The following is a 16,344-nucleotide window of genomic DNA, read 5'->3' as shown; positions in this document are numbered from 1 at the left end:
GTGGGGCTGAAGGTGCGGCCCTTACAGCTAGGTCTACGCCAATGAGCCATGCCGAAAGGCAACTTGCGGGCATCATTATAACCTTGGGCTGTCAAAAGTATGGTAGTTTGCACAGGACATCTCTTGGCTTGGGCTCACCGATATCAATACTCCAGAGACCTGCGGAGAATGCAGCTTGTCAAGGCGCCATCGCGGTGGTGTTGTATGGTCGCTCCTGTATACCTTTCTATTGACCGAGTCTCACTGGTCCCAGTACTCCGTACTAGAACCGGCATCTGCTGCGATTGATTTAAAGATCTACACCGGCAAAATCTTGCAGATTGTTCGGCTCCACTAAAGCTACTGCTGCTGCGAATGGCACATTAATGTCACTTCCCATCCATTTCAGTGATTAGGAATATTTCATGAGATCATTTAAAAGACCCAACATGCGGGTCTCCATTTTTCATGTAGTTGGTTACTACAATTGATTCCAAGGATCGCCAAGTATAGGCTACGTGGCAGTCAAATGGGTCAATTTTCGCTAGATTGACTTTGGCGGTATACACATTCAAAGCGCAGAGTCATGTGGAGCTGAAAACTAAACCCAATTACAAGTATTCCGCGCACACGCAGTAATAGACCAGCGTAGCATACAGTACAGCTGAGCCAGTTCCACCGCAACGGACCACTAACCGTGCCAAGCGTTCAACACACATAACCCGGAATGTGTGTGGGGCGCTTGGCACGGTTATAACCCAGACAATTGTGACAAAATGAACACTGAAAACGATCTGCTCGAAAATAATGCGTGAGATGTCGGGACGATCCGCAATCCAATTTCAACTTAGAATGGTAGTATGGTAGTAAGTCCACGGCTTTGATCTTAAGAGACAATCTGCGGCTCCAAGCAAATGAGAGGACTTCTCAGCAATGTCAGAAAGAGGTTTTATACACAGATTCTATGGAAAATTAGAAGATACAATTACATATTCCAAGTTTATACAATTAGTAGAAGGGCTGGGATACAATTATTAATAGATCCCAGTTGAACTTCCCCAATGGGCTGTAATGGGGACATTATGGACCCCCACGAATGAGCTGTAGATTGGGTCGATCTTCAAAGGCTCAGCGCATAACGCACTTCTGGTTGGGCCTTGGGCCCAGAGTCCGGGCCTATTTATGGGCTTTGCAGAGGTCTAGTTGAAGTGACCGAGAAGTCAGCCAACACTCTACGAAGGCTCACCGTAGCAGCATATATTGAAGTGCGGGTTTTTTTGCTTAGATACCGATCGAGAAATTGCCAGGGAGGCTTGCATCGATCGGAAGCCGGTTGAGTTCATGAAATTTATTCGCTTCCCAGGCCCTGTGCTAGAACCTATATCTCCAGAATGCGATGAAACAGAATTGCGAAGCAGTCGAGATGGTGTAGTAAAGACCTAGTTCCTAAGAGAACTTGATTTCCCGCCAGGAGGAGAGAAATAAGTTCATAACGCAATGTATTAGTAATGTTGCAGTTTAGAGGCATTTGGTGGTTAGAGAACGGGAGAGGCGCGGTATTAGGAAAGGCTATATAGCAAATTCCTATTTTAACGCTCTTAAGGAAGGCCTTCTCTCAATTTATACACCTAGAACAATCTTCTAGCAAGATAACGCCTATATACATACTGCGAATATTGTAAGAGAGTGGTTTGGAGAATACAGGGTATATATCGAGGATTGGCCTCTACATTCGCCTGATCTTAGCCCTATTGAGCCTTACTGGTGGATGCTAAAGGTTGGATTATTATCAAAGATATAACCCGAATTGATAGAAATTGGTAGGAGTAAGGAGGATTGGATGTATTTCAGGAGAGCTATATACGCTGCATAGAATGCACTTGATCAGGGTGTAATTGATAATTTGATTCGCTCTGTACCTAGGAGATCGCTTGCTACGCGCAAGGCAAAGGGGTGTTACACTAAATATTTAATGTATTATATTTATTGGCTATTTCTCCATCTATTAATATCAAAATTAAGAATATATTTACTATGTTGGTGGTGTAAAATATTGAGTTGAATGTAGCGATATATATTTGTCGGGGTGCGGGTAAAAACCGACTGTCGCAGGATACTTGGTCATAGAGGGTATCCATAGACATACTCGGCAGAGCGGGGGACGTTTTCTTCGCCTTTTACCAATTTTCGAGGCGATCATGGGAAGGAACATGGGCGGTTCTTGGGTGACCTGATATGCTGGACGAGAGTGAATGTAAAACATAAAGACCACTCCCAATCCTCCGGACACTTCGACTAAAGTCTCTTGCTTGGGTTCTGAAATTTTTTGGGGATCTTGATCACTTACAAAGTGATTCATCATCGCCTAGATCGACCCTAGTGTGTACAACTCCGCCAAGTTGGCGTCGTCATTCCCCTAGGGGGTGACATACACTAAAACCCCGAAACCCGACCCAACTCGACCCTTGAAAGGATCGGGTTTCGAGCTTTTTGACTTTTGCGAAAGCCTACCGCCGATTAATAATTCCAAATTACAGGACACAGGATTAATCGATTCTCCAGTCTACCGATTATCATGTTCCGGCATAAAGTCGGTAATTAAACACTTTAGAAAACGTACAGCTATTTTGTTACTAGACCACAATGAAAGCCGAGGTTCATGTATGGGGCCTAGGGGACCATATTTGTAAGTTGACAGTACTCCCTATACTACGATCATCACGGAATTACTTCCGCTATGTCTTTACTTCAAGTTAACCTCTTATATCATACTTCACAGGTACACCTACCTAGCTAGGTGGTCAAGAACTTTAAAAGATATCACTAAGATCGATTAGGAAGCCATTTCGTTGCTTCAAGTCGTTTCCTCGCTATACTTAACCATAATAGGCTTAAGCCCGTCTCCCCACTTTCGGCCATGTGGTTATGCCATTCAATAACCGACGAAAAAGCTAGGCTAATTGCCGACGAACGAGGTCAATGTACGCACACTACCTGGCTTGGGACAAATATAGGATACAAATATAAGATGCATGCAACCCAAGGGAAGTAGATGTTAGAGGTTAGAGATAGACAAGGCTGGCATTGGATCATGGCAGTCAACGAAAACTATCTCAGGTGTTCTATGACGAGTTCGGGGTAAGCTATGATGCTCTGATTGGTCATGGGCCCTGTGCACTAGATCCGATGGCATAAAACCTTGGATGATAATGTCCAGGTATTTTGTCGCAATAAATACCGAACTCCTGACCCACCCCCGCGAGAAGCGATGCATATGTCGGGGCCCCGGATTTGGCATCTTGGCAACATGCCCAATTGGAGGGCCCATATAACATAATAAAAGTATTACCCCTTGTTAACACTTTGACCCTATATGCTACAACCTAGTAGTTGCGCCAAGCTAGTCAATCACCGATATGAAGATATCTCAATTGCCGCTGTACATCATATTCATGGAAATGCAGCATATAAAACTGATCAATTTGCCTCCCATCATGTCCTACTCAAGTAGCTCAGAGCGGCCTCCACATCACCAGTAACTGTCGGACGCTTCGTTCAACAACGATATTTGCCATGAAATTCCCAACGCGATTGGCTCTGTTATCCCTGATTCCCTCTTCACTTGCTGTCCCTACAGCTAGCAATCCTCCAATCAATGACTTGGCCAATGAGGAGCAGCCATTGATCAAGCTCAAGCCCCAGAGAACCTCTTCTCGAGACCTTGTCAATCTCGATGGCCTGTGGAAATTCACACTGGCTTCCAGTGCAAACGACACAACCCAGCCCTGGACCGCACCATTCCCCAAGAATGCCCTCGAATGTCCAGTCCCCGCGTCATACAACGATATTTTCGTCGATCGCGACATCCACGACCACGTCGGATGGGTCTACTACCAGCGCGATGTTTTCGTCCCAAAGGGCTGGTCGAAGGAGCAATATTTCGTACGAGCTGAATCTGCTACTCATCACGGCCGTATCTATGTAAACGACCGTCTGCTCGCCGAGCATGTTGGCGGTTACACACCCTTCGAGGCCGATATCACCGAGTTTGTCACCGCTGGGGAGAAGTTCCGCTTGACAATCGGTGTCAATAATGAACTCACCCATGAGACCATCCCACCTGGAAAGATCACAGTGGGCGAGGCCACTGGAAAGGGATTCCAGACCTACCAGCATGATTTTTACAACTATGCCGGTCTTGCTCGGTCGATCTGGCTGTATTCTGTGCCCCGCCAACACATTCAAGACATCACCGTCGTGACAGACGTCGAAGGTGAGACTGGACTCATCAAGTACAAGGTCAAGGTGGCCAACAAGGAGGCTGGCAAGATCAAGATCTCCGTCATCGACGAGGATGGAGCCGTTGTCGGAAATGCCTCTGGAGCTGAAGGCACCATCAAGATCAAGTCAGTCAAGTTGTGGCAACCCGGCGCCGCCTATCTGTACCAATTGGAAGCCAGCATTGTCGATTCCCGCGACAAGGTAGTGGACACCTACGGCCTTGCCACGGGCGTGCGCACAGTCAGGATCAGCGGGTCAAAGTTCCTCATCAATGGCAAGCCCTTCTATTTTACCGGATTCGGAAGACATGAAGACACCTCAGTGCGCGGCAAAGGACACGATCAAGCATACATGGTTCACGATTTCCAACTGATGAACTGGATCGGAGCGAACTCTTTCCGAACATCACACTACCCTTACGCCGAAGAGGTCATGGACTTCGCAGATCGACACGGAATCGTCGTTATCGACGAAACACCCGCCGTGGGCTTGAACACCAATTTGCTGGGTGTGTCTGGAGCCAAACCCCAAAAGACATGGGGTCCAGACAATATAAACAACAACACGCAGAGAGCCCACAAGCAAGCCATTCGTGAACTCATCAGCCGCGACAAGAACCACGCTAGTGTTGTCATGTGGTCTATTGCCAACGAACCATCCTCGGCTGAAGACGGCGCGCGCGAGTACTTCGAGCCGTTGACCAAGTTGACTCGGGAGCTTGATCCAACTCGTCCCATCACATTTGCCAATGTGGGCGGAGCAACATTCAAGACGGATCTGATCGCCGACTTGTTTGATGTCAGTTGTCTCAACCGGTATTTCGGGTGGTATTCTGAGACAGGTGAGCTGGGCGAAGCAGAGGCGGCCCTTGAAGAGGAGCTGCGTGGCTGGGAAAAGAAATTCAATCGTCCAATGATCATGACTGAGTACGGTGCCGATACCATCGCTGGTCTCCACTCTACCCTGGGTTTGCCTTGGAGTGAGGAGTTCCAGATAAATATGCTTGACATGTATCACCGGGTCTTCGACCGTCTCGAGTCCATGGCTGGTGAGCATGTTTGGAACTTCGCTGACTTTCAGACGTCTGTCGGTATAGTGAGGGTTGATGGTAATAGGAAGGGTGTGTTTACCAGGGACCGCAAGCCGAAGATGGCTGCACATGGGTTGAAGTCCAGATGGACCAATCTCACCGCAAGTGGGTAAAGTCATGTCGATGGATGATTTGTTTATTTGAGGTATAGAATACTATGTGCAGTTGTAAACCGCGATCAATGTCAACTAAATTTCGTCCAATTTGCGTCGTTGACGCTCGCTGTCATATTTTCTGTTTCCGTCCGTGTATAGGCTATATGACATGGGTAGAGCTCTGTAAAGCCCACAAACCTGCCCCAACCCACTAATAGGCTGGGGCTGGGGCTCAGCCCCCAGGCCCAGTGTGAAACTCTACTATGCTTTCCACTTGGCCTTATGGGCCCCCAAAAATGGAATGTGAGTTCGGTTAGGCTTCAAAGGTTAGACCCATAGCCCATTGCTGGTTGAGCCTTGAGCTTTGCGGAGGTCTAGACCTGAGTATCAGGCAAGGAAACTAACTACTTATTCCGATCGATTACTCATTACTCCTCCGCACGTCGAAAATCATTTGGAAATAAAATGACTGGGTATCATATTCACAAATCTGCAGCAGGAAAGAAATTGCTGTGTCAAGATGCCTCAAGTCGCATGACAAGGACACTCATCAACACCTTTCGGCCGCTAGATCCCTAAACGTACATGTGTATTCAATTAAACACTGTTACAGTATAGCTAGATTCATGCCGATTTTCCCACGGCATCAACGGCATCCACGGCGTCCTCGTGTGGCTGAGACACTGATTGCGCTCGCTTATCGTTTCCTCCTTTGACCCGGCCAATGCCGACCATCTGCAACATTTCTCTCCAGAAGCCAGTGGGTGGATCGAGGAAGCTATCCTCGTACGCATCAATCAAGGGTCTTTCCCAAACCAGGTCGGCTTCGCTGGCCTTCACAAACTTGGTTTTCTTGATGACTTTCCAGATAATGAAGAGAGGAGGAATGACGATTTGCATAGTGTAGTTTGACCAGAAGGTGGACACGGACCATGGCTTGTAGGCGGGGTAGCCGTAAACGATAGTCACGATGATCATCCAAACGCACGCAATGTAAGCGCAGTAGGGTTGGAGCCAGCCGAAATAGGAGAAGGACCTGCGATCAACGCCTTGCGCTTTGCATGCGCGGTGGAAGAAGATGTACGTCAGACTGATGACGATGTAATTGATGAGACCTGTGTTGGGTTGTCAGTATCTCTAGTCACTGTTGGGGTCTGGTGAATTCAATAAATTTCTTACCTCCAGCAGTGATGAGATTGGCGAACCACGTGATGACGATGGACGAGCTACTGGAACACTGCAAAAAGGAAAGCATGGGGAAGATCATCACGAATGCGAAACAATAGATGGGTACGCCGTTTCTGGTGGTGTGGGTGAGAATTTTGGGGGCTCGGCCTTCGAGCGCTAAACCGTACAGGGTACGGATAGCGCAGTAGGTATAGGTATTGCCAGCAGAGAAGATCGAAGTCAGCAAGAGACTAGATAAATACGGTCAGTCTTTGGTTCGGGAATGGAGTATTGTTTTCATGGCACTCACGCGTTGATGATCGATGGGAAGATAGAAATGCCCATATTTCGCATGCCAATAACATATGGCGATGCTGAAGCAGAACCTGAAGAACCGCCCGTCACAACGGCCTTGAGCTGGGGATCATTAGCAGCACAGACGATACCCACGGCCAAGGCACCGCCGATGAAGAAGAGACCGAATCGAATGTAGACTGTCTTGAAGGCGTTCTTGATATAGATGCGGGGACGCTTTGCCTCAGCTGCGACCATGGAGATATACTCAGGACCAACGACGGCGAAGCAAGCCGACCAAAGAGATCCTAGGAAGCCTTCAAAGCGACCGAGGGCACCAGTGTCCAGATACTCCATGAAAGAGCCGGGGTTGTTCCAGTGGCGGAAACCATAGGCATCATGCTTGGGGTTCCCACCAACCATTGTAATGAAGGTGAAGAAGAACAGGGAGAAGATCAGCACGACCTTTCCACCGGACAGCCAGAATTCGGCTTCACCGTAGGCTTTGACGGCCAAGATGTTGAGGAAACTAAGCACATGTTAGTATTGAGAACGAATTTCAAGCGTACGGAAATGGTCGATAATCAAGCTGAGAGAACAATAGAACTTTCTTGCTAGATAGCAAGATTAGGCAGGAGAGATTCTCACCCATAGACGAAGACAACACCAACACAGACGCCTGCAATTGGACCAGGCTCAGTGAGCGCTGGAGTCCAGTAAGACAACACAAGTGTGAAAGCCGCGACCTCAAAGGGGATCAAAAGGGCTTCATAGAAGCTAGAGCGAGTGTTAGCACAAATAGCAGGCAAGATTTCGGCTTAGCCGAAAAGAGAACCGACAAAAAGTTCCAGCCGACCATGAAACCAAGGGCATCGTCGACCCATTTTCCCGCCAAGCGAATGAAACCACCACTGACAGGGAAGGCAGTGGTCATTTCAGCAAGGCAGTTATTCACCATGGCCAAAAAGATACACTGGACGGTAAAGGCAATAAATAAACTGCCAGGACCTCCATGGTAAAGACCCGAGCCAATGCTCACGAACAGGGCTGTTCCGATGGAGCCACCGATGGCAATGAGCTGGATCTGACGGTTTCCAAGGTGACGTTGGAGGTTGTCGGCATTTTCCGCCATCACACCTTCCTGTACATCACGAGGACCGCCTTCTGTCTTGTGCCCGAGTGTTTCCAACACATTTCCGGTCGATTCTTTTCCCGTGTCACCTAGGATAGCCATGTTGTTTGCATTCCTGTTTAGGGGGTTTAGTTGGTGATTGCGGATACGGTGCGAGCGAGAGAAACGAGATGGCGCTGTGGGTATTCGATTAGATTTTGAGGGATCGGGTTTTTTGCAACCGTTGGGTTGGGTCGGCGGGAAGCCGGGGGCGGGTGATTAACTACGGAGACTTTCGATGTCGGGGTATATTGCAAGGGCCTGGGGTTCGCGTGGGCAGTCTTGGTGCTATGGATGTTGAGGTTGCAATGGCAAAGGTAGATCTCGGAGATGTCGGGTCTGTAGGAACGGATGATGAATATGGAGCTTCAAAAGACGTTGTTTGTTTCCTCAAAGAAGGATCTGACAAGTAGAAGGAATGATGTAGTCCAAAGCAAGCTCAAGACGTATAACTTTGGGGTCGGACAACGTGGGAGGAAAGAGAATTTAAAAGGGCAGGGATTCCACCTTGGATTCGAGATTAGTGAAATAGACCCCTGTAAGCCGATGTAAGCCCTGGCAAGCCCTCCAAGCCCTCCAAGCCCTCTAAGCCATACAAAATCCAAATTGCCCCGGGCATAATGACGCAGGTAAGTTGGTTACTTTGCATGTCTCTGATTGGTCGGGACTACATCTGACTCCCCGCACGGGTTGTGACCTGACCCGCATCCGGACACGAGCCGGGCGTGGATCTTCCGGTTTTATCTCCAAGAACATCAAAGGTAGGACTCGTTGGATTATACTACCTAACTCGTCTTAGAACGTTTGGGCCTTACGTGTGAATCGGGGAGACCGATTGTGCACGTTCCCCTTGGTCGCATCTAATGTCTTAATCGGTTTTACAAAGTTGCCTTCAAAACTATCCATATCTCCCTATTGTACATGATCTTGGCAGTCTTGGGCCAAATGTTCTTATCGCATGTGCTCGCTCGCCCTTTCCAACTTGGAACCTTCAGGGGCGAAACTTTCAGGCACAGGCCCGGGTCGGATGTTACGTAACCTTTCTATTGCAGATAGCAGTGATAACAGACCGCTCAGGTCATCTTTCTTCCTCTAACCTCCAGGGCTTGAACAAGGACACTCTAGAAAACGTAATCTAGATCTAATCGGCAGAATTTGCATGTCACACTAACGGGGCTCGTGCAGATGCCAAGACATGGGCTCCGTTTTGACTGGCCAATCATTTCTGGCCTTTATATTAATAACAACTCTACTTGCCACATCAAGTCCTTCATGTCTTGCCCATGCATACTCCAAAAATCATGTGCGTCTATTTCTTATCTCAACAGCAGCTTGGCGAGCGTCCACTTGGGGCTATCATCTCGGGGCCTAATCATGCCAGTAGAGCTTTTGTTGCTTCGACACACGTGCCATCCTCGCAATGAGAGTAGTGGATGCGGGAACTATCTGACTCTGCACGAGAAGATTCAGAATCGGAATATAGGCCTCGTTATCTCAGCCCTCCATTTTATATTTCTCATCCAGATTGTTGTATCGAGCGGATCGACGGTACACAAATCCACCTTGTAGTCTTCTTTGCATAACATATCCAACCGCCCCTTCTTCATCTTGTGTTGCCTTACACGCCTCCCATTCGGTTTCATCTCTGTATTCCTCACGGCACTTGCATAACGCAAAGTCGATCTTGAAGACGTGGAATTGATTTCCCGGGCAAGTTTCCACAATGAAATTACTCGCTTTAACATTCTCGTTTGGGATTCCCCTATTACTGACAAGGTTGACAACTCGAATGGTATTGTCATAAATCCTTTGCCAGCTATCTTTTGACACGCACGAAGCGATATCGGTCAAGGGAAACCCTTCGACATACCGCAAAGCCATTCCAGGGATGTTGATGTCTTCGCTGAACACACTATTCTGCGTCGGTGAAAAACTAGACATGGTCACACACGAAAACAGTCGGGGTATGTAGTTCCCTTGCAGATCGGCCAGGGTATTGTATGCTTGGGTTTCTCTCTCGTAAAGACCATGCATATAGCTATGCAAATAAGTTTCTTTCTGAGAAGAATTCCATGTATCAAAGTCCCGATCTGGCAAATCTCTGTCAGCGCTGAGCTCGGCAACAAGCTTTGCGGCGTCACCATTGAGAATGAACTGGTGATAATCATGTTCTATATCCGAACCCCGTGGGCTCATTTCATCCTTTTCTCTGAATTCTGTTGCAAAATGCCCATCAAAAAGTTTCAGCGCCATATCACCTTCGCAGACGGAAGTAGGGTAAATTGGTCGGACGACCATCGCACAGGAACATGTAAAGGGTTCAAAGACCTCCACAATGCTGACGTCTGTTGGTTGTTCGTCACATGATGTCTTCAGCTAGAGTTTGACTATATTCTCGACCATATAGGGACATCTCAGATATTTAGTGCGTCTACCAAACAGGATTCGCATCAGCGGGATGATCACCTGATTTGTTTATCGTCCCTCATGATTAGCGAGTTGAGGTTTGATTCCAGTAGCTTGGGGACGAGTGTTATAGCCAATCAATCAAGCCTTCGTAGATCGAGACGAATCTTATGTGAGCTACCAGGCGGTACGTATAACGAGCATAAAGAGTTGAGAAGAGGTATTGTGGCGGTGAAGCCAATCCAATCAACCCCTTGCAATACCCCCTACAACATAAGGTTTACCGAAATAAATCCTTACTAAGCACCTCTGTGGATCCCTGGGGCCCATTCGAGAACTCTACTTTAAGCATGTTTAACTATGCGATGGGTTGATCCATTATAGGTCACACACCGATTGAACGTCTGCTTATTCGGAAAATCGCATGAGTGAAGAAACAGAAGATATGCTTAAACCATGGAATGCTACTCCGTACGTGTACTACATTTACATCCCTTTCCCCTCATTACCACGGCCCTATCACATACTCCACGTAATTATATATAATCGCAACAAGTATACGTATATTCGAACAAAGCTCAGGTCATGTAATGACTGAAGTGACCCACTCCTGTTCTAATGTGTAGTGTGTGATTTCTCCCTAGAGAACTACACAGTGCCAGTTTGTATAAGGAACGGCTACTTTCACAACTCAAGGCTGCTATGTTGTATGTCTGCTCTCTGCGTATTAAACTACAAAGGAGGAAAAACTTCTTTTTATTTTAAAGAAAAAGGATTGATACAGGGGGAGCAGTATAAGGACCATTGAAAAGATTACTAAGGAACGTCACAAGATTGCATAAGTAGTCAATCATGAATGTAGTTCCAAGTAGATCAGACAAAACTGGGGATTAATTTGCAGATCACGTGCTATTTTGATTTCCGGGGTTGCTTTGAAATGGCCTTGCCACAAGAGGCTGACCCCCGGCACACGCAATCACGTGATAATACGCCTTGTGACTCCGAGGTCGGGAACTGGGAAAAGTTTGCTTAGAGTGAACTCACCAATGTCTCCGTGTTCGATGTTGTTAAAGCGCGTGGCTCGGCCTCCGGCCGCCATGATGTGCAGATCGGTGAGTGCAGCTGCGCCTCATGACCACCCAATTCAATCTAACTCCCCCAGGTTCGGCCGCGGTGGACTCCGTCTTTCGGTGCCCCAACCAGGACAATTCATCATCCTTTGCGATCCGCCTCGAATACGCTCTCTTCTCGCTCGCTGAGCACGACAGCCTCCACCCAGATCGAAGGCTTCCCTTCCCAGGTAGAGAGCGCCACCTCAATCCCTTTCTCTGAGATTCCCTCCGAGAAGCGGACGCCACAAACCTTGACGGAGAAGATTGTACAACGCTATGCGGTCGGTCTCCCCGAGGGAAAGCTCGTTCGCAGCGGCGACTATATCAGTCTTGCCCCCGGGTATTGCATGACGCACGATAACTCGTGGCCCGTCGCCCTCAAGTTCATGTCGATGGGGGCTAAGAAGGTCAACGACCCAAAGCAGATCGTCATGACCCTGGACCACGATGTGCAGAATACCAGCGCAGCGAACCTTAAGAAATATGAGCAGATCGAGACCTTTGCTAAGCAGCAAGGTATCGACTTCTATCCTGCGGGTCGGGGTATTGGGCACCAGATCATGGTCGAAGAAGGATACGCGTGGCCAGGCAGCATGGCAGTAGCCTCGGACAGCCACAGTAACCATTATGGTGGAGTTGGCTGCCTTGGAACTGCTGTTGTGCGGACTGACGCTGCTAGTATTTGGGCAACTTCACGGACATGGTGGCAGATTCCTCCTGTTGCACGGGTGACGTTCACCGGAACACTTCCAGTAGGTGTGACAGGAAAGGATGTGATTGTCGCCTTGTGCGGTCTCTTCAATAGTGATGTCCTCAACCATGCAATCGAGTTCACTGGCTCTGAAGAGACTATGTCCAGTCTACTTGTGGATAGTCGCCTCACGATTGCCAACATGACGACTGAGTGGGGCGCGCTCACTGGCCTCTTCCCTATTGACAATACCCTCAAGCGCTGGTTGCGATACAAGGCTACCGAGGCAGCGATGTCTGATGACCGCACAACTCGGGAGCGTATCACGCACGAAAGGATCGACGAGCTGTACGCCAACCCCCTCACAGCGGACCCCGATGCTCAGTACGCCAAGCAGCTCTACCTCAACCTCTCCACACTCTCGCCTTACGTTTCAGGTCCCAATTCAGTGAAGGTCGCCACACCACTTAACGAGCTTGTTCAACAAGACATCAAAGTCAACCGCGCATACATCGTCTCCTGCACCAACTCGCGTGCCTCGGACCTCGCGGCCGCTGCCAAGGTCTTCAAAGACGCCGCTAAGGCCAACCCCGACACGCCCCCCAAGATCGCCGACGGTGTCAAACTCTACATCGCGGCTGCTTCCACCCCCGAACAAGAGGCCGCGGAATCCACCGGCGACTGGCAGGCTCTTCTCGATGCTGGTGCCCAGCCACTTCCTGCGGGATGCGGACCTTGCATTGGCCTCGGCACAGGTCTTCTAGAGCCTGGTGAGGTTGGCATCAGTGCCAGCAATCGTAACTTCAAGGGACGTATGGGCTCCAGAGATGCGCTTGCATACCTGGCAAGTCCCGAGGTTGTGGCTGCTAGCGCTCTCAGCGGTGTCATCTCTGGCCCCGGCGCCTACCAGGTGCCCGAGGGCTGGTCTGGCGTGGAGCACGGATTCGGTACTGGTCTCGAACCGACCACCGAGAACGAGCTCAGCAACCTACTTGCGCAAATGGAATCTCTTATCGATCGGGTTGAGTCCGCCGGAGCCGAGTCCAAGCCTGCCACCGAAATTCTGCCAGGCTTCCCCGAGCGTATCAGTGGCGAGATCGTCTTCCTCGATGCCGATAATCTCGACACTGACAACATCTATCCCGGTAAATTGACCTACCAAGACAACGTCTCGAAGGAAGATATGGCCGCTGCTTGCATGCAGAACTACGATCCCGAGTTCAAGGGCATCGCCAAGCCAAATGATATTCTCGTCGCTGGCTTCAACTTCGGTTGCGGATCCTCAAGAGAACAGGCTGCCACTGCCATTCTCGCGAAGGGGATTCCGCTCGTCGTCGCTGGCAGTTTCGGAAACATTTTCTCCCGAAACAGCATCAACAACGCGCTTATGGGCCTTGAAGTCCCGCGTCTTGTTGAGCGCCTGCGTGCCACCTTCGCTCAGTCGGCCCCTGGTGCTGCGGGCCGCCAGCCGACCCGCCGCACTGGCTGGACTCTGACTTGGGACGTGAAGCGTAGCGTCGTTGAAGTCAAGGAGGGTGAGTCTGGAGAGACCTGGACTGAGCAGGTCGGCGAGCTCCCAGCGAATGTACAGGAGATCATCGCGGAAGGTGGTCTCGAGGCCTGGGTCAAGGGCAAAGTTGCGGAGTCCAAGTGAGGACGTATTAACCAGACCACACGCATGTCGGTGGGAAATACCAGCTTAGAGAACAGGCTGATTTGTCTATGTTCCAGGTAACCACTGACATTGTCTCGGCTGTTGTATCTTTTGCATATCTACTTTTTGTACTATTTTTCTATCATTAGCAGGTACCATAGAGAAGACTTTGGACTCTTTCACAAGAGCTGATCTTCAAAAAGAAGAATATATTGAACAATTTTGTCATAGATAATTTCTTTTTTTTTATTGGAGTATCTTTCCACCACCGCATCTATTTGCAACACGTTTCGTCGCAACAGTCATCCTTTCGGGAAACTGGCTACAGATACAACCTGATGACAAGTCCTGAAAGTTTCCCCAAGTTTATCAACCAGCTATCATTCCCGACAGTTCACTCTTGCCTGGACGCTTCTCGCCCATCACCACAGTTATGATGGCACTTGTCTTCGCTCATACCGTATGTCTACCATAGTGTTTCTGTTGCAAACTGACACACCCCAAAAATCTCCTTCACCTTGAAGAGATGTAACATAGCATTGGGAGAGATGAGAAGTTAAACTCTCACTGCAGTGTAATATCTACACGCCCAAAACAATCCATCATTGCAGAACAAACCTGGCCGCAGCTTCATGGATCTCTTCCTGCTCCTTGGGCCATCCGAGAATCGTTCCAGCAACATAGATATCATGCGGCACATCTGGTATTTCCAAATACTCAACCCGATTGCCTGGGATCGCGCTCATCACATCTGAAAATCCACGAACACTATCACAGAGAACCTCCGCACCACCCGCCTGGACGAAGATTGGTACCGGGGTTGCAAATGGATGCAGTGCTGGAGAAATATACGGATCATCCAGTCGTACAGTCTCAGGGGGCGCAATAGCCCTCGCCCCCCAAGCCATCATACGCGCCTCGACGTAATCGGTCTTGATATTTCTATTTGCGCTGATGGCCTTGCTATCCCCTTCGAAGCAATACTCGACCGAGGGCGAGAACAAAAGACATGCCTTTGGCGGTGGAAGGTCAGCGAGTTCATGGTCTTGTAGGTCCTTAATGGAGACAAGATAGCGCAGCAATGCCACTGCAATGGTCGAGCCTGTGGAATCACCTGCGAGGACAATGCGCGATGGGGAGATTCCCATTTCTTTGGTGAGATATATGTATGCTGTCACAGCGTCTTGCATGGCTCCGGGATACGGTGTTGGGTTATTGCCACCGGCAAGACGGTACTGCAGCCAAAAGGAGCGAGTATTTTTGCCCATACTGTTGTTTAGTAGGGTTGCCGTTGGTTCCGAGTCCTCTGGCCGTCCAGTCAGCCATAGAAGCGAGCCGGAATGGAAGGACAAAACCACCAGGCCTTGTTCCTCCAGTAGCGATTGCTTTGATGGTAGCTCTGGATACCAGGTGCCGCCGACCGTCTCTGGCTTGATAGTGTCACTTGTGAAGTCACCAGAATACGCGGCGGCTGACGCTGGGTCGATGGTGACCCAGCGATCGCCGAGCTTTTCCGGGTCCAAGGTCAAAGATTGCGTGAAACCGATTTCTGTAATGATGTGAAAGATTGTTTGCATCAACCGTGTCATACAGGCTTGACGATAGGTCCACCTTGGATTCTGGCGGAAGGAGCTCGGGATATAGTAGACGCCGTAGAAAAATGCCTCCAAAAAGCTGCGAAAGATGGCGATGATGATCCAGATAGCATATCCTGGTTGTCGGGTCCGCCAGCCAGCTGGTATCGCCTCGTTATCTGCAAAGGATCGCGCCATGATATTCACCAATTTTGTTTCTTGCACAAGAAGTTGAGGGTTGAGATCTCAAACAAGGAGTTGCCAAGAATGCTAAGCCTTTATGGTATTTTATCAGAGAGAAAAGAGTGGGGCCAAAATAGCTCCTCGCATCACAAGCCAGAAGAAGCTACCTCGAAGTCAATGATGCGCTAGCGTCGGGGACATCGACCTACCGGATTCTAGGATCGGGTCAGCCTGATCAAGAGTGAGGCTGTGTGCACCCAAGAACGCCGATGAGGCTCTTTCCGAAGATTAGTATCGGTACTCCGTATTTGAACACCATTACCAATCATACTAAAATCGGGGATGGTATGGTGAATGGGAGGCCAGAAACGGCCGCTTTTGAGGCCATTTGAAGCCGCTCGCTCACCGGGGTCGGTCTTGGTGTCATGTGCATCAGAGCCCACGGATAAGCCCGTTTACTGCCACCTGTGCTCCGGGTTGGCCGTGCCTGGTACCTGAGCGCATCCACGGAGATAACTTCGCGATATGATACCCCACACCGGCCACCGTCCGAGTTCTCATTGGTGACTACAGCTCGGGTCATCGATTAAACCCGAGCTCGTGTCACAAAGTACCTGATGCCCCACGTGACTATCAAGTTTCGTAAC

At 49.2% G+C, this 16,344-nt stretch overlaps 5 protein-coding genes across 5 annotated transcripts; 2 read left to right on the top strand and 3 right to left on the bottom strand.

The window, feature by feature from the left end:
- Window positions 1-3,552: 3,552 nt before the first annotated feature.
- Window positions 3,553-5,463, top strand: N7500_008456 (uncharacterized protein; the record flags this gene model as incomplete). The annotated part of the gene is made up of 1 exon (XM_056679600.1): window positions 3,553-5,463. The coding sequence occupies one exon, from the start codon at window positions 3,553-3,555 to the stop codon at window positions 5,461-5,463; it is 1,911 nt and encodes a 636-aa protein (XP_056529972.1).
- A 606-nt stretch (window positions 5,464-6,069) lies between these two features.
- Window positions 6,070-8,140, bottom strand: N7500_008455 (Amino acid/polyamine transporter I; the record flags this gene model as incomplete). Its single annotated transcript, XM_056679599.1, has 5 exons — window positions 6,070-6,560; window positions 6,625-6,863; window positions 6,923-7,435; window positions 7,555-7,683; window positions 7,746-8,140. 5 exons carry the CDS (start codon window positions 8,138-8,140, stop codon window positions 6,070-6,072), a joined length of 1,767 nt encoding a protein of 588 aa, XP_056529971.1.
- A 1,431-nt stretch (window positions 8,141-9,571) lies between these two features.
- On the bottom strand, window positions 9,572-10,375 carry N7500_008454 (uncharacterized protein; the record flags this gene model as incomplete). Its single annotated transcript, XM_056679598.1, has 1 exon — window positions 9,572-10,375. The coding sequence occupies one exon, from the start codon at window positions 10,373-10,375 to the stop codon at window positions 9,572-9,574; it is 804 nt and encodes a 267-aa protein (XP_056529970.1).
- A 1,154-nt stretch (window positions 10,376-11,529) lies between these two features.
- On the top strand, window positions 11,530-13,940 carry lysF (homoaconitase LysF; the record flags this gene model as incomplete). The annotated part of the gene is made up of 2 exons (XM_056679597.1): window positions 11,530-11,595; window positions 11,646-13,940. The coding sequence occupies 2 exons, from the start codon at window positions 11,530-11,532 to the stop codon at window positions 13,938-13,940; spliced, it is 2,361 nt and encodes a 786-aa protein (XP_056529969.1).
- Window positions 13,941-14,542: 602 nt separating this feature from the next.
- Window positions 14,543-15,712, bottom strand: N7500_008452 (Alpha/beta hydrolase fold-3; the record flags this gene model as incomplete). The annotated part of the gene is made up of 1 exon (XM_056679596.1): window positions 14,543-15,712. One exon carries the CDS (start codon window positions 15,710-15,712, stop codon window positions 14,543-14,545), a length of 1,170 nt encoding a protein of 389 aa, XP_056529968.1.
- Between the last annotated feature and the right edge of the window lie 632 nt (window positions 15,713-16,344).

This window comes from Penicillium coprophilum (assembly GCF_028826855.1).
Source record: "Penicillium coprophilum strain IBT 35676 chromosome Unknown utg000005l_segment0_segment0, whole genome shotgun sequence".
NCBI classification, from domain to species: Eukaryota; Fungi; Ascomycota; class Eurotiomycetes; order Eurotiales; family Aspergillaceae; genus Penicillium; species Penicillium coprophilum.
Note: the sequence above shows the minus strand (reverse complement) of the source record. Positions and strands in the feature narration are given on the sequence as shown.